We start from the raw sequence: 21,491 nt of genomic DNA, 5'->3' as shown, positions 1-21,491 counted from the left end.
TAGATGACCTCCAAGGTCCCTTCCAACTCTGCTGTTCTGCTATTCTGCTTCTTTCTCTTCTTTCTTTGAAATTCCATGGTGTGAACAAGCCAGCGTCTCAAAGTCCTGCTCCAGAGGTCCCCAGAAGGACGAAGAATTAAGCAGAGGGAAACTGTCTTGCTGGAGCAATGTTTATCGTTAGGGATGCTTATTTTATTGTGCTTACATGGCAAATATAGACAGAGACATGGATCCCCCACAGACTGGCTCCAGGCAACAACCCCAGAGGTCCTGATTTGCTTACCGGTTTGGAAAATTGCCCATCTTATCCCTCTGGGTTGCTTACAACCTTAAAAAAAAACCTAAAGGACATAAATAAAATATTGTGAAGATCCAAATGCTACACCCCAATTAAAAGAGAGGGAGAGTGGGAGAGATTTGAGGGGGTGGGGTGCGGGGTATGTTCTTTATCAATCTTCCCCTCCCATGTAACCCCCTCCCTTTGTAGCCCAAGTTAACTGGCAGAGCCAGTTCTTTAGGTTCTGATGAAATTTCAGGGGGGCAAAATGTTCCAGAGGGCAGATGCAGCAGCAGAGAAGGCTCCTCTCCTGGACCCTCCCCCCCAGCTGGAATACTCTGGCTGATGAAGCCAAGAGCATGCCTCCTTTGCCGACATGAGTGGGGTGGGCTAATCCCATTGGGATGAGACGGTCCCTCAAGTCTCCTGGACAACCACAGGGTCCTTGCTTTGCTTCCCACAAAGTCCACACCATCTCCCACTCAAGAGCCATACTCAGAGTATGCAGGGAAAGTCATGTCTTTATTCTTGAGAAGACAGGAAGATCAAACAGGAATGCAGCTGGGGCAGTGGCCGTGGCAGCCGTGGTGGAGGCATCTGCTCCCAAGGTTGCGCTTCCACGCAGGGATGTCGTGGAGGGACTTATTCTTTGGGGCGTTGTTTTTGTTGTTGTTGTTGTTGCTGCTGCTGCTGTTGCTCTGTGAAGAGAAGAGGGGAGTGGTGGGTGGAAAAGGGCTTCTGCTCCTGGATTAGCAGAGTAGAGCAGAGGGGGCTTAGCCTTATCGTGGATAGCAGCTTCTGCCTGGATCACTTGCCAGTGTAAGGACCCACCCCACTTTGCATCTTAAGAAGACAGAACTCTTGGAATAATTCTTCCAACAGGAATCCTTTATTAAGAAGAAGTGGTTGCAGGCATGCTAGACAGGACTTGGGGTCCAAGCTCTCCCATTCAAGATTTTAAGGGGTTCCCCAGCAGTCCCACCCAATCACCCCCCCTTCCAGTGATAGTTTCAGGCATCACAATTCCACCCCCTTGCTCCTTTCTTTCGTCTGTATGGAGACGTCAGATAAACTACATGAAAGGTAAATAGCTCTCTTTTGTCATGGTAAGGTTCTTTGATGCTAGTTACATTCAAAGTCTCTCTTTGATGTTGCAGTAAACACATTCAGCTCCTTAGAAGTCTACTGAAGGAAGTGAGGGCCATAAAGCCCCTTTGTTCTCCCCTTTCTCTCCCTCTTATGGCAGAATCCAGAGAAGGCAGAATTGGGAGTTTCTATATTTGATAATTAAAGATGAAATATAATTGGATTCTGACAGCCAGGGTGGTGTAGTGGATCTATTTTGTCAACCACCAACTCACAAGCTGTGTCCTAGAGACATGTGAGACTACTGGAAGTCCTGAGTGGGTCATTCTGCTTTCTTCTCCTCCCCACCCTTCCCAGCCAAGGACTGCCCACTGGCCCTTCAGGGAGTGGGAAAAAAATCTCCTGGGCAGAGACGTCCCTGCAGTTCATGCAGTTTATCCTGGTTTTGCTGACAAACAGACCAATTAAACCAAAGAGATCATTGTTGATTTCAGAAAAGGCAGGCACAGCCACACTTCTCTGTGCATTAATGATTCACCTGTGGAGATGGTTACCAGCATCAAATTCCTGGGTGTGCAGCTAATGAGTAGGCTGGCTTGATCGCTCAACAGCAAGATGCTGGTGAAGCAGGCACAGCAGCGCCTGCATTTTCTGCGTTGCATGAGAAAAGCACATCTTCCTTCCCCTGTCCTCACCACTTTCTACAGAGGGACGACTGAGAGCATCCTGTCACAGTCTGGTTTGGAAGCATCACTGCTTCAGACAGGAAGATGGTGCGGAGAGTGGTGAGGATGGCCGAAAAGATCATTGGCAGTTCCCTTCCTCCCATTCAGAACATAGCACAGAAGTGTTGCTTGAGCAGGGTCTGTAAGATTATCTGGGACACTACACATCCTCTCCACGACCTGTTTTCCTTGTTCCCTTTCGGGAGGAGGGGGCTTCGTGGTATCCGCAGCAGAACATCCAGATTCAGCCGGAGTTTCATTCCATACAGCATTAACCTTGTGAACTCTCAAGCTTCCTCCTTCCGTTATATATTCAAGATGGACAATATTTAATATTTATTTGTTATGTATATGAAGGGGTGTGGGTCTATACATATGTTGTATATAGTATGTTTTAGGTGTGTGTCATGTATGTGTTTCACTTTGAGAGCAGGAAACTAAATTTCATTTTTGATGTGTGCCATTGTGCCCACAGTAAAAAAATGACAAAAAAGGCTATCTCATCTCATCTCATCTCATCTCATCTCATCTTATGCTTTAGGTGGACCCAAAGGTCTAAGATTTGATGTTGTGTTGGGACTGAACGGGTCATGTGGAAAAGTGGCCTCAGAAAGGGTTCCAGGAATTGTGGCAACTGTAATGGTCTGTGGGAACGGCCTTGGGGGACAGGAGGAAAAACTGCAGATGAGGCAATAGTCAGAGAAGAGGCAGCTGAGTCCACCAGAGGAATTGGGGCCTGGGAAATGTCTCAGGAGGGACCCTCCCTAGTTTCTTGGGCTACAAAAATGAGGGGGAGAGATGTAGTGTACTTACATTTTTGCAAGAAGTGTCCCTAATAAAGTTAATCTCTAATAAAGACAGTTTCCAATAGAGCTAGAAGCTTGGAAGATGCTTCTTGTCTGACATAACTCATTTGGGGGGGGGGGAGTGTTGCCTTTCTGGGCTGACCTTACCAGGGGCCTCAATGCAATACTGATCCTCTGTACCTTTGCTGATTTTCCCACAGGCCTTTTCACACAGCTCCTTGGTCTCAAAGTTTCTGTGGCTGGCCTCGCAGACACGGTAAGAGACACATTTCTTCTTGTCTGGATCATAGAAGTAGCGCTGCAACTGTTGTTTGCAGCTACCCTGTTCGAGAGGTAACTGGCATACCTCACTGCGGACTGCAAGAGAGTGAGAAAAGGGAGTTTGTGTGGGCTCTCCCCGCTGCCTGGAGCTTAGGTGGAGGACAGAGGGGGGAAGGGGGCAAGTGGGAGAAGGAGGCCTGGACATACGTGAGGGCAGGCAGCCTCGGCCGCAACCGGTGAAGCAGCACTTCTCGGTCAGGGAGCAGTCCAGGTCATCCCTGCAGGTGTTGTTGCATGAAAGCAAGGTCTGCAATTCGATCCTCCTGGGACACACACCAGGGTGTTCTAGAATGAGACGGATTGTCAGGCCCCAAGAACGAATCAAGACACATAAAGTTACTTCTGAGCAGTTTCGTTTCATATTCCGCACCTACAGACGGAATCTTGCCAGACTAAAGCAACTACTTGCATATTATAGACACACACCGGGGTGTTCTAGAATGAGAGGGATTGTCAGGCCCCAAGAACCAGTCAGGATATGTAGAGTTATTTCTGAGCAGTTTCCTTTACTGTTCCTCACCTAGAGACGGAATCTTGCCAGATAAAGCAACTACTTGCATATTACAGATAATAGTCTGAGAATCTCTAGGGAGGAGCCATGTTACGTCTCTTCCTCATGACCAAACTATCTAAATTGTCCTTTCTCTTTGCTCTCTCTAACGCAGCCCCTCCCTTCTGGGAATCCAGACTACATTCCACCACAGGCAGGGAGGAGAAGCAGTTACTCAGTGCCTGGGATTGGATGGCAGAGACATCTCTCTCTCTGGTGCAGTCTTGCCCTTTCTCCACTGCTGTCAGGCCAGGCCAGACCCTCCTCCCACCCATACCCCAGTACAGGGCCCAATCCTGAAGTATGCCAGCAAGGAATTCCAGGGCTCTGTCCTAAATCCTTGGTGTGTGAGAAGGACCGAGACCCTGGGAGGATGCACAGCGTGAACCATGGCAGGACGGGGAAAGGCCAGGCAGATACAATCCATCTCTGTGCTCTGCTTGGTTAATGTTAAGCTTGTGCAGGAACCTTTTTGGGTTCACATTTGGTGCACACTTTTTAGGACACAGGTCTTGTACATGTGGAGGAAATGGGTTAATTTAGGAACCAGCTGTAGTGTGTGGTGTGACTGGATGCAGAATATCATTCTGGGATTTGGGCATCCTGCCATCTGTCCCTGTTGCAAGTATGTCTCTGTCTCTGTTTCTGTCTCTCTCTCATGGGTATGTTGGCATGGATAGAGACAGAAAACAGAGAGAGAGAGGGAGAGAGGGAGAGAGAAAGAAAGACAGACAGACAGACAGAAAGGAAGGAAGACAGAAAGAGAAAAAGAGAGGACAGGAAAGAAGGAGGGAAGGAAAGAAAGAAGGAAGGGAGGGAGGGAGGGGGAAAGAGGGCAAGCAAGCAAGCAAACAAGCAATCAGAAAGAAAAAAAGAAAGAAAGAAAGAAAGGGAAAGGAAGGAAGGAAGGAAGAAATAAAGGGAAAGGGAAAGGGAAAAGGAAAGGGAAAGGAAGGAAGGAAGAAAGAATGAAAGGAAGGAAGGGAAAGGAAAGGAAAGAAAGGAAGGAAGAGAAAGGAAGAAAGAAAGAAAGGGAAAGGGAAAGAAAGAAAGAAAGTCTGGTAGGAAGGAAGAAAAAAGAAAAGGAAAGGAAGAAAGGAAGGAAGGAAGAAAAGAAAGAAAGAAAGAAAGGCTGGAAGGAAGAAAAAAGAAAGAAAGGGAAAGGAAGGAAGAAAGAAAGGAAGGAAGGAAGAAAAGAAAAAAAGGAAGGCTGGAAGAAAGGAAGAAAAAAGAAAAGGAAAGGAAGGAAGGAAGAAAAGAAAGAAAGAAAGGCTGGAAAGAAGGAAGAAAAAAGAAAAGGAAAGGAAGGAAGAAAGAAAGGGAAAGGAATAAATAAAGGAAAGAAAGAAAGGAAGGAAGGAAGGAAGGAAGGAAGGAAGGAAGGAAGGAAGGAAGGAAGGAAGAGTGGCACCTTCCACGCCATGCACGCATATCTGCCTGCCCGCAAAGCTGCAGCACTTCTTCCAAGGAAGATTCACCATGCGGTTGCAGTCCCAGTCACTGGTGCAGTTTGGGAAGCAAACGTCGCCCCTTCTGGGTGGGAGAATCAGCAGTGGACAGTATCCTGGGAGATCTAGGCAGAAGAGGGGGACACGGGAGAGAAGAGGGCTTTCAGAGAGGGGGTTCACAGACCTTGCTACAGAGTTCCCCAACATTTTCAGCTTTGCAGACCGGCTGGGGGGGACAGAGAGGATGGTTCCGCGTGTGCAGCAGGCAAACACATCTGCCCATCACTTCCACGGCCAGCTTCCAAAAGGCTCAAGGTCCTCCAGTGGGCCGGGGATTGGGGGTCGGGGCCCTCTGCCCTAGGGGAAGAAGAGGCTGGCTCCAAATGTTTCAGGACCTCACATCCACCTGGCAGGGGGCATCTGTGGCAATAAGTAGGAGGGTTATTTTGCAAACAAGCCCCACAACAAAAGCCCACCAGCCTCATTTATACCCGCCAAAGAGTTGGAGGACTTTTGCCGCATGGCACGCAGCTGGGCAGCCCTGAAAAGCCTTCTCTGCTCAGGGGGCATCAGGTTTGGCCCTGCAGGGAAAACCCCCCAGCCCTCTCTGGTGCCCACCAAGTGCTCTGCTGGCAAAGAAGCCTTTGGTCGCGTTGATCTACCCAATGGAGGCCATCTCAGTGCAGGCTGGCACCAAACAGCCTTCCTCTTGCATGCCGCCTCCTCCCCTCCTCCAGCCTCTGGGAAGGCTCCCTCGAGCTGGGCTGAGCTCTGTCTGCAAAGCTTCCTTGGAAAGTTCAAGTCTTGCTGGCCTCGGAGGATGAACTGCCACCGAACAGCGTCTCTCTGGGCTCCAGTGGTGTTTCACGGTGGGCAAAAAAACAGGCATGACTCTGCCTTCCTTGATACCAGGCTCAGCAGGCACCCTCCCCTCTCTGTTCCTGACTGCCCCCCCCCCAAACTCCCTTCCCCATCCAGGAACCAGACTGACGTTGTTGCGGGATTTCACATTTCTTCCCACAGGAAGTGGGGCAGCAGCGCTGAGGGCCCGGGCAGCTGGCATCGCTGGAGCACAATTTGCCGCAAACAACCTCCTCGCCTTGAACTACGATGGGGCATGTGCCAGGCTTGTTATCTGCAAGATTTTGAGGAGGGAGGGGGAGAGAAGATGAGATTCGTATCAATAAAGTGGGAGCCGTTCTGTCCTCATTGAAAACCATCCATGAATTCAGCAGGGCCTCTGTTAGTAGGCTCACTCAAAAAGCTTTTGTTAGATTTTTTCCAGGAAAAAATTTAATATATTCTCATAGATAGACGCTAAGTAGAATTCTATCGCTAGATAGAGAATTGAATAAATAAACTCAAAATGAGTTAGAAAAATGGAAGGGGGTCCACTCCACTCCTCCCTCCCTCCTCTCCTGACCACTGGACTTGTCCATCTGTCCCTCTCAGTTTGAAGTATCATCTCCTGAATTGAAGTCTACGACAGACCAACCATTCTTTTCCTCTTTTTCCTTCACCATTTCTTCTTTCTCAACCCTTTCTCTCCCTCCCTCCCTCCCTCTCCATTTCTTTCTTTCTTTCTTTCTTTCTTTCTTTCTTTCTTTCTTTCTTTCTTTCTTTCTTTCTTTCTTTCTTTCTTCCTCCCTCCCTCCCTCCCTCCCCTCCCTCTTCCCTCCCTCCCTCCCCCTTTCTTTCTTTCTTTCTTTCTTTCTTTCTTTCTTTCTTTCTTTCTTTCTTTCTTTCTTTCTTTCTTTCTTTCTTTCTTTCTGTGGGACTAATTGCACAAATGTCCATGGGCATCTATCCATGGGCATCTCCCACAAGGGCCTGAGATAACTGTTTCAGACACAGGATACATTCATCAGCCTTTTGGACAGACTCTGATAAGAACACCTGCAGTAGCCTTGTATCTGGAGAGTGTCTGTTATTTGATACATTGTAACAACCCCTATATACGTCTTTTGATTATGCTGTGTGATGTAAAAACCTTAGTAACAATAAAAGAGGGTGCTGGAGTCAGCTCTGGGCTCTCATCCCGAGATACCTGTCTGCGTGTCTCATTCTCCATGGGAGACCACCACACTTTCTTTCTTTCTTTCTTTCTTTCTTTCTTTCTTTCTTTCTTTCTTTCTTTCTTTCTTTCTTTCTCCTTTACTTCTTTCTTTCCTTCCTTCTTTCTTTCTTTCTTTCTTTCTTTCTTTTTTCTTTCTGTTTCTTTCTTCCTCCTTCCATTCCCTCCCTCTTCCCTCCCTCCCTCCCTCCCTCCCTCCCCCTTTCTTTCTTTTCTTCCTTCCTTCCTTCCTTTCTCTTTCTTTCTTTCTTTCTTTCTTTCTTTCTTTCTTTCTTTCCTCCCTTCCCTTCCCTCCCTTCCTCCTTCCCTCTTTCTTTCTTTCTTTCTTTCTTTCTTTCTTTCTTTCTTTCTTTCTTTCTTTCCTTCTTTCCTTCTTTCTTTCTTTCCCCAAGATAGCCTCACTAGACTGGCCCACAGCCAATGCTCCTCCCTCCTCCCTCAGACCCTCCTCTGACTTGGTCTCACCTGGAGGGCCACATCGGCGCTCGCATTCTTCAACATCCTCAAAATTGTTTGCATTCCCCTGGCAGCCTCCATAGATGAACTCTCTGCACCTCCCAGAGTGCTTGTCGTAGAACCAGCGACGCGTAAGCGCCCTGCAGGGCCCTGTGTCTGAGGGCAGATGGCAGATATCTGAGAGAGAGAGGAGATGGCCAAGACTTAAAAGCTTGCACCTGGATGCCCAATTTCTCAAGTGGGCGGGGGGGGGGGCAGGAGAACTCAGCGATTCTGGGACGGATCCGTCACTCACCCACCCTGGGATGCCCTTTTGCCAATTGGTGGCTGTGGGCACCTCTGTCTTTACTTTCAGAAGCCCAGGAGAAGCCTGGCGGGCAGCTTTTTCAGATCTGCTGCCTTCCAGCTTCATCTCGGCCAGCTCGGGAACCGCGGGTATTTTTATCTTGCTTCTTGCACATTTTGGTCAGCTCAGATTGGACGGTGGATGTGGGGGAATTTGCACACGCAGCAAACTGCCATGCTTCCCCCCCCCCACAAACCTCATAATCTTTTGATACCCTTTGTCCCAAGGAAGCAGCCAAAAGATCACCCCCTTTTGACTTAATACATTACCTACCTAAATAAATAATATGCTTTAAGTTCCCCCTTATCTCTTCCTGTCCTTATCTCTTCCTGTCTTTCATCTACCTGTATTTGTCTTTACCTGATCTCTGACCATGTAATGTGTTACTAGAAAATAGTTGCTTATATGAAATAATTTTTCAATTACTTTATGTCAACAGCTAAAGGTTAAACTTATGAATGTAAAATGTCAGCAGTTAATGGTAAAGCCTATGTATGTAAAAAGTATATAAGAAGCAATAAACAGAGTTTGCCAAGCTGTGTCCTGCAGCTTCAAACCTCTGCTCAAGACATGCCTGTGTCTTTTTCTTAGCATCCTACATCTGGCGCCCGAACAGGGACAGCCCCCCCATGGAGCAACTGGGACAGCCCCCCCTTCTGAGGGAGCAACAACCAACTTACTTACCAGCGTCTGGAATAGACCCCTAAGTGCACTTTCGTCCTATGGGACCCCTCAGTGGTAAGTAAGGCTTGCAATCTATCTCAGCACCAGCAAAGGAACTCAGATTCCTGTTACACACATCAGGCATGAAAATGCCTGATGCAGACAAAAGGAAGCTGATGGGTGAGGTAGGGAAACATTCCCCTTGATATCCTAAGTGCTGGACACTTAGGTTACAAGATTGGGAAAAAAATAGGGCATACTTTACATCTTGAATCTTGGGCTCCAGTACAGGTATTACATCAATGGCATCAATGCCATCAAGCAGTGGAAAAATTTGGCTCAGATGCTTCAGCAGGGTAACAATTAACTACAAGCCCCACACCTGATTAGGATCAAAGTAAAAACTGTGCCTCTGAAAGCATCTTTAATTGGATTTTCAGCTCTTTCTGAAGAGGCTAATTCTTTTGCCTCCTTACAGCCACCATACACCCCCATAAGGAAAATATTAGAGGAACAATCTTGAAGTAGAAAATATATATATGGGGAATCGTCAGAGGAATTTAAAGAAACAAATTAAATTAAAATGTACTCCTCTGCAATGTGTTTTGAACAATTGGGATGTTTTGAAACTTCAAGTAGCTGTTAAGTTTAACCCTGTCAGATGGTGCTTTGTGTTGATGTGTAGAAGTATAAATAATCTTTAACAAGACAACACTGAAAAATTTTGTAAACCTCCGGCTGGCTAGTTTATCTGATAACAACTAAAGCCACAGAAGAAAAAGAAAAGAAAATTCAAAGAACTGAAAGCAAGTTTTTTTTCTTTTTTCCCCTTTTAATCTGGCTCTATTCAATTCCCTTTTGTCAAGAGGTGAGGAGAGGAGCTACTACTTTTCCCTCACCCTTCACACCTTCAATATTCCTTTTAGTCTTTCCCCAATGTCTTTTGAAATTGCTGGGATGAGTTGGAAGTAACCATAAATATTCTCCTCCTTTTTAATTAAAAGGGGAGGCCTGTTTTAGCCTCAAACCCCAAATTGATGTGTCTTTTGTTTATGTATATGTGTGTATATGTGTATATGTGTATATGTGTGTGTGGCCACCCAGAACATTATGCTTGGGCTTGGAATGGTGAGAAAAATAGGAGATGATTAAAAGGGCCCTATAAAAAAAAAACAACCACATGTTTGGTTGGAATCATCTCATGATTTTTGTCGCTTTTTGCAGGACAAGCCATATGTCTAAATCAATGTTGTGTTATTGGTATTTGTGTATATTTGTCTGTGTTGTTCTGTGTTATTTCCAAGACTTGGAAGAGGGTCAAACCCTCTCTGATAACAACAATACGAAAAGGCCTTATTTAAAAATAAATAGTTTGCCTGGAGAAAGTATGAAATGAAATATTTGTATGTGGAATTAATTTGTTGATACCTAAGTGTGTGTGTTAGCCCTCAAACCCCACCCCCACCCACTCTCTCCCAGGCTTTAAAAGAAATAAAAAACTGCAGATTTTATTGTTGTAATTGAAAAGTAATAGTAAGTGTTTGCATGAGAAGAGTCCCATGGAGAATGTGTGAGAGAATTTATGGAAAATGCATGTCAAGGAGAGAAAACTAATTTTTAGTGGTGAGAAGTTTGTAACAAAAACTTTTCCTGTCTCTTTTTTTTTTCAACTGGCTGTGTTGCTTTAAGAGCAAGAGAGACAGAAAGAAGAGGGGGGGAGAAACTGTTTGTTTTAAACTTTTTTTCCTCTCTGCTTAGAATTCCAGTTTGTGAATGGAGATGAAATTTAATCCCCGCTCTTGCAGTTTCAGCTGGCAAAATCTTTATCTATCAACCAAAAGAAATAACTCTGAATTGTTTTACTTAAGTTTTGTAAATGTTTAATCTACTTAATAGAAATTTGTTTCCATCTTTGATTAACTTGGAATTTAACTTATTGACCAAAGGAAAACAACCTGGAGATCTCATTTGTAGTTCCAGCATTTACCACAGTTGAGCAAATTAAGTACTTGAGTACTCAATTTGTGGACAGAATTTCACACAGGAATTGTCACTTAACACTTTTGATATTTCTTACTAGTAAGATACTTACAGGAGTATTAGCTGTGTTAGAAGCGCAAAAAGTATATTGTATTGAATGGCTTTACTTATCCCATCTCAAAATGTTTTATCTTTTATCCAGGCTGTTGCTGAAATAACCTTAGGATACAATCAAGCTTGTCCTTGAAATGGGACTGATTTAATTAATATTGTTATTCCTATCCCAAAATTTGATTTTCAATTTTATTTTCAGAATAACTTATCTCTTCTGTTGCTATTTTAGCTTTCCACACCTTTTCTCAACAGACTTTTAACTTAATCTCTTACTCTCATTATGTGTGCCAACTTATTTTTAATCTTACAGGTACTTACATCATGCCCAGGATCGACCCCAATCTTATGGTTTTGTTTTTAACTTTACAGCAGCTATCCTTTGTTTCTCACATATATATCGGTCTTTTAAGGACTGCCTTCATAAACAATTAAAAAAGGAGGGATCCAGGGTACCTAATTTGCATCAAGTCAATAAAGTCTTAATAACTTTAAACCAGCTAAATATTTCTTTTCAAAATACTACTGCCTACCAGCGTCACTTTCAGCAGAAAGCTGTGCTTCCTAATCCATTGGTATATTATCGGCAATTGCCTGATAAAACCTGGTTAGATCCAATTCCCTTACTAACTTGGGGGCGAGGCTATGCTCTGTGCTTGCTCCTACAGGCCCTCTCTGGATTCCAGCCCAGTGTGTGCAACCAGCCAAAGATGTCATGGCATTAAGTCCAGAACCCAATACTGGAAATGAAGCAGGTGACTCTTCAGACAGCACAACGTCCCTTTCGCTCTCGCCATCACAGTTGACCAACAACCTGGGGTCATGTGAAAAACCTGACCTCCAAAGCATAGATGGTTCTGTGGCAACAGGGAAAAGAACTTACACCAGAGAATTTATGCGCTGCCATATTTGTGGTTTTGACTGCAAATTCCTTAGTCATTCTTTGCATCTCTTTCCTTCTTAATTGCTGTGTGGGGGCTCAAGCTCTCCCACTCATCCTTTAGAATCACGGATGAAATATAATATTTGGGTGCAATTAGCTAATATCACACAAGTGACAGACCTTTGTATTTCTGAATCACATGATATGGAAAATTTACTCTCTACCTGTTTTATACCTTTGTGTGTTCCAGCTTCAGTTTTTTTAAAAAAATTATACTGGTTTAAGCAATTTTTTATCAGACAATGAATTTCATTATGCAACTATGTCAAGCTAGGGTCATGCCTCTTACATGTTAACCCTTGATGCTATTGTTTTACATACACCAATTGTAGCTGTTCCTACAAATCTTACTTGTGCAAAAATTGTCAATTGTACTACTTCGTCTAAAAAACTTCATTGCATACATGTCAGTCAAGGAATTTTAAATTGTACCTCCTTTCAAGAGATATCTTTTAATTATGCACATATATAGTTATTCAATGTCTTTTTTTCCCTCTACTTTCAATTGTCCACACTAAACTACCATTAACTTACCTCAGGAACAAGTTATGTTTTGTATAAACAAATGCAAAGTTATATGTCCCCTGACTAAGACCCATTAACTACTCCAGCTTAGAATAATGTCCTCATTAATAAAATAGAGAAGAGTGAGATGTGGGGGAATTTGCACGCGCAGCAAACTGCCATGCTTCCCCCCCCCACAAACCTCATAACCTTTTGATACCCTTTGTCCCAAGGAAGCAGCCAAAAGATCACTCCCTTTTGACTTAATACCTTACCTACCTAAATAAATAATATGCTTTAAGTTCCCCCTTATCTCTTCCTGTCCTTATCTCTTCCTGTCTTTCGTCTACCTGTATTTGTCTTTACCTGATCTCTGACCATGTAATGTGTTACTAGAAAATAGTTGCTTATATGAAGGATTTTTCAATTACTTTATGTCAACAGCTAAAGGTTAAACTTATGAATGTAAAATGTCAGCAGTTAATGGTAAAGCCTATGTATGTAAAAAGTATATAAGAAGCAATAAACAGAGTTTGCCAAGCTGTGTCCTGCAGCTTCAAACCTCTGCTCAAGACATGCCTGCGTCTTTTTCTTAGCATCCTACAGGTGGAGTCCATTCTTCCCTCTCCCAGCTCCTGCTTGGCTGATCATGCTGAAATGCCTTTCTTGCTCTCTTTTACTCTGGCCCTTTTTTATGCCCAGCACGCCAGGAGTGAGTGGCGGATCCTGGGTGCAAAATGGCTGGCACTTCCAGAGCTCTGCTGTGGTGGAGCAGGGGGGCTCCCACCAGCCCTGTCTGTGTTTGGGGGTTTGTTCAGAGTTAAAGATTGACTCAAAGTCTCCGCAGACATTTTCCCCAACACTATTATCCTTCGTCACACCACATGGGGGCGCATTTGCACACAGGGAGAACTTGACACCTGTTGATGTTTAGAGGCAGCTTTTGCAAACAGCCGCTCAAGCAGGGGAGGGGCAGGGTCTGCCTTCTGGGGAGGGCGGAGGCACCAGTGGTCCTAACACCTGGCCACGCTCAACTCTCCACTGGACAAGGCTTACACTAATATCGAAGAAATAGTGGAACAGAATCACTGAAGAAAGGATGCCAAAGGAGGGACACAATAAAATTTGAATGACAAAAATTAAAACATTTTTTAAACTATTTTAAATAATTAAACAGAGTCGTTGAATTGCCCCATAACGAGGTGTCCCATGGTGAGTTAACCAGGGCAAATTGGCCGTGGTGAGTTAACCAGTCCAATCAGAATAGAGCTGGAAGGGACACTGGAGGTCATCTAGTCTAACCCCCAGGCTGAAGCCGGAGACCCTGTACAATTTGAGACAGGTGGCTGTCCAGTCTCTTCTTAAAAATCTCCATGGTTTCTGAAAGCCAGCTGTTCCCCTGGTTTATTATCCTCCCTGTCAGGAAGTTTCTCCTTAATTCCAGGTTGCTTCTCTCCTTGATTAGCTTCCAACCGTTGTTTCTTGTCCTGCCCTCTGGTGCTTTGGAGAATAATGTGACCCCCTCCTCTTCTTTGTGGCAGGTCCTCAAATACTAGAATACTGCTATTATGTCACCCCTATTTCTTCTTTTCTGTAGACTAGCCAAACCCTGCAGCCAAGTCCTGCAGCCGTTCTTCCTATGTTTTAGTCTCCAGGCCTTGGATCATCTTAGTTGCTCTTCTCTGAATTTTTTCCAAACTCTCAACATCTTTTTTGTGATGTGGTGACTAAAACTGGGTTCAGGGTTCTAAGTGAGGTCTTACTAAGGCTTTATAAAGCAGTTCTTATAAGTTATGAAGTTCACCATGGTGAGTTGGCTGCAGTGAGTTGTCCCTTCTGGTCTTCCAGCCCCCCCTTGGCGCTCTCCTACCCTGCATCAGCCGGGACCTACTTTGTGGCTGGCATTCCTGCTGGCAGAGTCCATTGCAGCACTTCTTCCGTTGCGGACAATCTTGGTCTGTGCGGCAGTGCATCCCCTTGGACTCCTGGGAACCCTTCTTGTCTCCTGTGCAGAGAAGAGCAACAGAGATGATCAGGGGACTGGCGGCTAACACAGAATTCTGGGAGTTGAAGTCCATGAGTCATAAAAGAGCCAAGGTTGCCTACCCCTGGTCTAGTTTAATGAAGAGAAGGATGAGGGGGGACAGGATAGCAGCCATCCAATATTTGAGGGATTCCTAAAGAGACAAGGGGAGGGGGCTGTCAAACTATTCCCCAAAGCAATGACCAATGGAGCTCATCTGGCAGTTGTCCTTGGAATGGATCAAGGAAAGGATGGCCAATGACCACAACACCACAACTACAAGGGTGCTCAAAGCCTGATTCAGGAACAAGAGGTGAAGAGCGGATGGAGAGAGGGAGGTGGCCACCCAGAGCTGAGTGGGTGGACAGGCTAGAGGAGTGGATGGAGAGAAGAAGGTGGCCACCCAGGGGTGAACGTGTGGATAGGCTGGAGAAGCTGTTGGACTGCAAATGATCCCCTGGTTGCCTTGTGGGGTTCTTCCTCACCTTTCTTCTGATCCTGGTTCTGGTCCTGTTTCTGTTTCTGTTTCTGGTCCTGGTGTTGGTGGAGTCTCTCAGGGGGCACACAGTTCAGGCCACACTTGTCAAAGCAGCACTTCATCCCAGAGGAGCAGGAGAGGTCATCATTGCACTGGTTTGGGCAGATGGTGGGGACCAATGGAATACGCTTCTTGGGGCAAAGGCCATCCGTAACTGGAAGCCAACAGAAGGGAATATTTGTGGCTTAGAGTGGAATGGTGGGGCTCTGGTGGTTTTCTTGCAGGCACTGATGATGTTACCTAGCCTGATAATGAAACATCTGTGAGAAAACCACCAAGATGAGGGTGGAGGTTCTTTCTCCAAGCTGGTGGGTCGGTTTCCAGATGTTTCATTACCAGGCTAGGTAACATTCTCAATGGAATCAGTGTTGGTGTTCTTCTGCTTATGAGGGCTTCAGGCATGGTGAAGAGGTCTTGGGATGGGAGGGTCACGTCAGATGAGGGTCCTGTGATGGGTCTTGTGAAGGGTCAGGTGTGGGTCATGTCAGGTGAAGGTCTTGTGATGGATCTTGTGAGGGGGCTGGTGTAGGTCACATAAGGTAAGGGTCTTGTGATGGGTCTTGTGTTGGGTCAGGTGTGGGTCACATAAGGTGAGGGTCTTGTGATGGGTCAGGTGTGGGTTACATAAGGTAAGGGTCTTGTGATGAGTCTTGTGATGGGGAGGTCATGTCTGGTGAGGGTCAAAACCATCAAGCTCTGAGAGCACCAAGGGCCCCATGGTAGCCAGATGGGAGGGAATGGATTAAGCATCCTGGAGCAACAGGGGCTAGGATTGGGGGTCAGCAAAGGGGAAGGGGTTGCACTCAGACACCCAACCCATCAGAAGCACGGCTCCCTTGGATACCCATTTGGGTTGCTTCCAAGGATTCCGTGTCTACTTTTCTTCCCTCACCAACTGACTCGGTAGGGCCTCTCCTTGAACCAAATTAAAGAGGAAAGTGGATCCTCCAGAGCCTCCAGCCTCATTTCCAGGTGAGCTCAGGGGTTTCCATAGCAACTAAGCCTGGGGGGGGGGCTTCATGGGTCACACATCCACCCTACCAGAAGGTTACCAGGAAGGATCTTGGATGGCCTCTCTCCGTTTGGCAGCTATTTCAGCAGTGGTCAAGTCTGTCTTCTTTGAATGCCCCAAGGGGTGATGATGGCACCCCCTAAAGATGGAGAACTCTCATTTTTTCAGAGTTCACATACCATGAGGCGTCCACCTGAGACCCTCCAGGTAAGAGGGAACCCGTGTCCGGCAGAGACTCTACCTGGCACAGCCTGGACACACTTCCTGTGGCCACCCACCCGTCCTGCAGCATTTCTCATGCCACCCGCACTGATGGTCTCCAGCACAGGGATTCTTGTAGACGGCCTGGTCTTCTCGCCCGGGGCAGTAACCTTGATGCACTGGAAGAGAAAGTGTGGGCAGAGAGTGGGCAAGAAGGTCTCCTGGCATCTTCTGCAGTTGCGTCCGAACGTGTCCCTCAGGTTGCCCACTGCTGGGCAGATCTGCCATCCCAGCCGATTACCACTAGTAGACGCGGCACAAAGAATGTGTGCTACAATCCTATCTGTGGGATTGTTCGGAAGGGCACCGCAGCACCGGGAGGGTGGCATTCTGCCCTTTCCCAAGAAGGAGAGCCCTGGCAAGAGCGGAATCGGATCCTGGGACAAGAGGTGAACTGGGCTGTCCGCCTGGACTCTCCACCTTCCACTTCCGAACCTGTCCCCCCCAACCCTCCATCCATCTTGCCCCAAATTGGGGAGGGGCTCACCCACCTCCTTTAGGAAGGGTGCATTTCCTCACATTCCCCACTTGGCAGCATTTTTCATCCCCTGGGCAGGGTCTACCCTGCATGCAGTATGGTACGGGGTGAAGAGCTGTAGTTGTAGGTGGGCACTGGCCGTATGTGGGGAGACCTGAAGAGGAAGGAAAGCAGACTCGGTCAGCATTGGCCAAAGCAGGGGGGGTGTTCTCTTTCGCAGTCAAGCTGGGCCGCAGCTCAGAAGCCCCCCACTTTTCCTCCGCTATCAGGGCTGCCCTCCTGAGGCAGGGCTGAATGGGCGGGGGTCCTGTACAGGCTGGGGGTCAAGCCAGGGGGCATCGAGGTCTTCGCTGCTCCTTGACCTGAACCCCGGACCCTGCAGGCAGGCAGCAAAGACTCGGAGGCTCCGCTCCAGGAGGGGACGGAAGGGCAGGGGCTCCGTCAGACAGGCAGGCGGGCAGGTCAGGCTTGGGGGGGATGCAGAGAAGATTCCGGAATGAATAGGCAAAATGACAGATGTGTTGCGTCTGGTCACATCTATGCCTAACCCTGAAACAGGCAGGAGGAGGGAAGCAACCTGGGAGGGAGGAGGGGGCTGCATCCCCAGTTCTTCCCCATTTGTGCTACGCCCAGCAGGAGCTCCTGCCTGCGCCCCCATTTCCAGGGGTGCCTGCCTGAAAGGAAGCCCCAAATGCCCAAATACAGCTGAGGGAGGAAAGGGGGAGGGCATGGGGGGAGGGAAGGCTGAGTCCCTTGATGCTGGGACTGCCCCGAGCTCAGCCTTCTGGGTTCCTTCCTTCCCTTCCCTTCCCTTCCCTTCCCTTCCCTTCCCTTCCCTTCCCTTCCCTTCCCTTCCCTTCCCTTCCCTCTCCTTCCTTCCTTCCTTCCTTCCTTCCTTCCTTCCTTCCTTCCTTCCTTCCTTCCTTCCTTCCTTCCTTCCTTCCTCCCTCCCTGGCCCTCCCTCCAGGGGTGTTGGAGAGCGCCCTCCCCCTTATTGCTAGGCTGGCCTGTCGGAGAGGCAGAGAGCCACCCGTCCCCGCTGTGAGGGGCTGCTTCTCTGGAGGGGGAGACACCCATCCTCCACCATCGTGACCCCCCCCCCAGCTAGTCTGGGGGAAGCTGACTCCTCTTCTGGAATAGGTTTAGGAGCGACGGGAACCCACCTAGCTTGGGGGTGGAGCAGGGGGTCTTCTGGGATATATGACTGACAGCATTCCAAGGGGGTCCAGGGTCCCCTTTCCCCTCTTGGCCAGAGGGCCAGACCCCCCAGCACTATCTTGGGGGGGGGGTGCAGGAAGAGTGGCTTCTTTTGCTGTGCTGCTTGGGGGGGCTGGCTCTCCTCCCCCCTTCCTCTTCTTTGCACATGGCCCTCAAGTTGCAGATTGAGGGGAGCAGTCGCTGGACCTTCTGCTCCTTCTTGTGGAGGAAATTTAAAAATAAAAATATATATGCTTTTAGTATTATCATGTAATCATATTTTATATTTTATAAATATCATTGTATAATCAATTGCCTGAGTAGATGCTTTGAGTATATAGGGAACATACAAGCCTCAGGTGGAGGAAGGGGGGAGAACAGGAGTTACTGTGGGCCCAGTTGAGTCACCATCTAGGAATTGTTTTTAAGTACCTTTTGGTGCCTGGTACCCCTACTGGATCTAACAGGTGTAGAAGATGGGAGACATCTCTCCTCTAGGATTGATATAGGATAGTAGGGGAGGGATCTAATTAGTATAATGTATTCTGTTTAGGCGCTTCTGATAGATTGTAACCGCCAAAGCCTAAGCCAATGGGGCCATGGGGGAGGGAATGGGGCGTCACGATAGGATGTATAATAATATGTGATTTTGGAATTTGGGGTGTGGTTCAGTGCTTGGCTCCATTGCATTGCCTTCCTGAATCCACCACGCTTTGCAAACCGTTATTTTTTTTAGACTTGGGTGTGAAGTCTAATAAACTTCTTTTCTATTTGTAACTCAGAGTGGATTTCAATTTGTGACTATTTTTGTGTCTAACATTCTGACCCACCCTTCAGCCACCACTGCCCACCCCCGCAGCAATGCACACCCACCTCTCCAGTGGCATGTCATCTCGCACGCCAAAGAACTCAGGAAGTTGTTGGCATTCCCCCTGCAGCGTCCGAAGATGAAAATCTTGCAGCTTTGGGTGTTCGGGTCATAAAACCACCGTTGTTGGTTGAAATTGCAAGAGCTGCGGTCATGAGGCAGGTGGCAGATGTCTACAGGGTGGATGGGGGGGGGGATAGAGGTTGGCATAAGGTGGACAGCTATATGGATGTGCAAGGAAGGAAGGAAGGAAGGAAGGAAGGAAGGAAGGAAGGAAGGAAGGAAGGAAGGAAGGAAGGAAGGAAGGAAGGAAGGAAGGAAGGAAGGAAGGAAAGGACCCAGAAGGCTGGGCCCAAGGCAGTCCCCCCATCAGGGCACTCAGCCTTCCTTCCCCCCATGCCCTCCCCCTTTCCTCCCTCGGCTGGATTTGGGCATTTTGGACTTCTTTTCAGGCAGGACCCCCTGGAAGTGGGGTGTGCAGGCAATAGCTCCTGCTGGGCACAGCACAAAGGGAGCAGAACTGGGAATGCCTGTACAGGACCCCTGTCCATTCAGCCCGACCTCAGGAGGGCAGCCCTGATGGGTGAGGAAAAGCAGGGGGCCTTCTCATCTGGGGCCCAGCTTGACTGCAAAAGAGAATCCCCCCCCTGGACTCTGGGAAGCTCCCCTCATGCAGCCCCATAAAAGGTGCTAGAGAAAACCCATCAGAGACAGGTGGGCAGGAAAGAGGGGGGCCTCCCCCCACCCCGTATTGCACCCTGAGGTCAGCTGGACCAATGGAGAACCGGGGAAAGCATCCCAAATGAACAAGAAGAGGTGTGAAGCTGGGTTGGGCCTTTTCCCGCAGGGGCTCAGCAGACCCTCCCTCCTGAAGACCCGCCACTCCTCAGCCTTCCCCCATGACCCAATGGAGCGCCAAGGGGAGACCGGGCCTTCTCTACGGGGCCTGAGCCCTGACTCCTCTCTGCCCAGCAGCTGGACTCACTCTTTGGTGCGCAGTAGTGCTGGCATTCCTCCAGGGTGTTGTAGCGGTTGACCTTCATGGGGCACCCATAGTCAACGAAACGCACGCAATTCCTGGACCTGATGTTGTAGAAAAAACGATCTACAGGCTTCCCGCATCGCTCGTAAGGGTTGGGGGAGATGACACAGTTGCCCTCAACTGGCAAGAGAGAAGAGGATTGGGAAACTCAACCCTTTGCCCAGTTGTAGGTGCTCAGGGGGAGGCAGGCGGGTATAGAGCAGCCCCTGAATGCAGGCTGGGGAATTCTGGGAGTGGAAGTCCACACAGCTTAAAGTTGCCTATGTTGGAGACCCTCCCCTTTGCAGTCCTCTCTAAGCGGTGCACAGAGTCGGCCTCTTGCCCCCTATAATCTGGGTCCTCGGAAGGCTGGAAAGCTGAATTGACCTTGAGCCAGTCAGGATCGAACTGCCCAACTGCTGGCAGTCAGCATCAGTGCGGGAAAATGCTGGAGGGAAAGGGGGCTGTCAGGTGAAACGAAGAAGCAAAGTCTTAAATGAAGAAAAAAACTGACCTCATGGACAGGAGGGGGGAGCTCCTCCCAAGGAGCATCGCATGGGGGGGATGCTAAACATGAGCCAGCGGTGTGACACCACCCGCCAAACCCCTGGAGAAGTAGAGACTCTGGCTGAAAAGAAGCCACGATTCCCGGCCTTCTGTGCTGCTACTCAGTTCCCACCTAGGACGTTGCGCTCAATTCTGTGTCCTGAATTTGAGGGAGGAAATTGACGGCCAGGACCAGCATTCAAACAAACAATTGTGGGGAGGTGGGCTTAGCCTTGGGAAGGGAAGGGAAGGGAAAGAACAGGGACAGAATAACGAACAAGGTTTCAGCGATTAATTTGGGGAAATCTTTGAGCATAGACACAACTGTTTGACTCTGGCGTGGACACCCGTGAGAAGTAGGGAACTCTCCTTTATGGGAGGGTCTGAACAGAGCTGGGGGGGTGTGATCTGTCAGGGAGCTTCCTGCCCTAAGCAGAGGGTGGACTAGATGACCTCCCAGAGTCTAAACTCCAATATTTGTATCAAGACCAGTAATTGCCTGTTCTGTTCCTGGGTGTTAATGTTATTATGCTATTACTATTAATAACACTGATTATATTATTAGTACTATTATCATCCCATCTATGGCTTTGCAAAGGAATGAGGACCGCTATTTCCAGAGAACAGAGTATCTGTTCAGTAAAAGTATTCAGTAAAAGAGCCGAGGTGGCGCAGCAGTTAGAGTGCAGTACTGCAGGCCACTTTAGCTGACTGTGTTCAGCAGGTCAGTGGTTCAAATCTCACCGGCTCAAGGTTGACTCAGCCTTCCATCCTTCCGGGGTAGGTAAAATGAGGACCCAGATTGTTGGGGGAATGTAAATATATATATATATATATATATATATATATATATATATATATATATATATATATATATATATACATACATACATTGCTTACTGGTGTACACCGCTTAGAGAGTGCTTGCACTTAAAGCGGTATATAAGTCTCATAAATAAATAAATAAATAAATAAATAAATAAATAAATAAATCTGGGGGTTGCACAGCCATGCAAAATGGGGGGGAGGTTCTCTTGGGCATCCGGGGCGCATCCCTGAGGCTCCAGGTGCAGGAGGTTCAGATGGGAAGGGGACCTTCGAGGTCCAAAGACCCCTCTGGCTGAGGCATCCCACCACCCACCCACCCTCTGCCCCTCCACACTCACAGGAGTCCTTCAGTAAAAGCCTAGGGCTGCAGAGGTCAAAGTCACCCCAGAAGAGGAAGAGGAGGAGGAGGAGGCTGCGACCGGACCTCAT

General features: G+C 47.7%; 1 protein-coding gene across 1 annotated transcript; it reads right to left on the bottom strand.

Moving 5' to 3' along the window:
- Positions 1-810: 810 nt before the first annotated feature.
- On the bottom strand, positions 811-21,491 carry LOC120307515 (papilin-like). Its single transcript, XM_039342371.1, has 11 exons — positions 21,401-21,491; positions 19,653-19,829; positions 16,142-16,243; positions 14,799-15,005; positions 14,182-14,295; positions 7,753-7,920; positions 6,205-6,348; positions 5,177-5,338; positions 3,363-3,500; positions 3,075-3,251; positions 811-975 (listed from the first exon to the last, which is right to left on the bottom strand). Exons 1-11 carry the CDS (start codon positions 21,489-21,491, stop codon positions 920-922), a joined length of 1,536 nt encoding a protein of 511 aa, XP_039198305.1. The 3' UTR covers positions 811-919.

The sequence above is a fragment of the Crotalus tigris genome, unplaced genomic scaffold (genome assembly GCF_016545835.1).
Source record: "Crotalus tigris isolate CLP2741 ecotype Arizona unplaced genomic scaffold, ASM1654583v1 scf7180000017791.1120302, whole genome shotgun sequence".
NCBI classification, from domain to species: Eukaryota; Metazoa; Chordata; class Lepidosauria; order Squamata; family Viperidae; genus Crotalus; species Crotalus tigris.
Note: the sequence above shows the minus strand (reverse complement) of the source record. Positions and strands in the feature narration are given on the sequence as shown.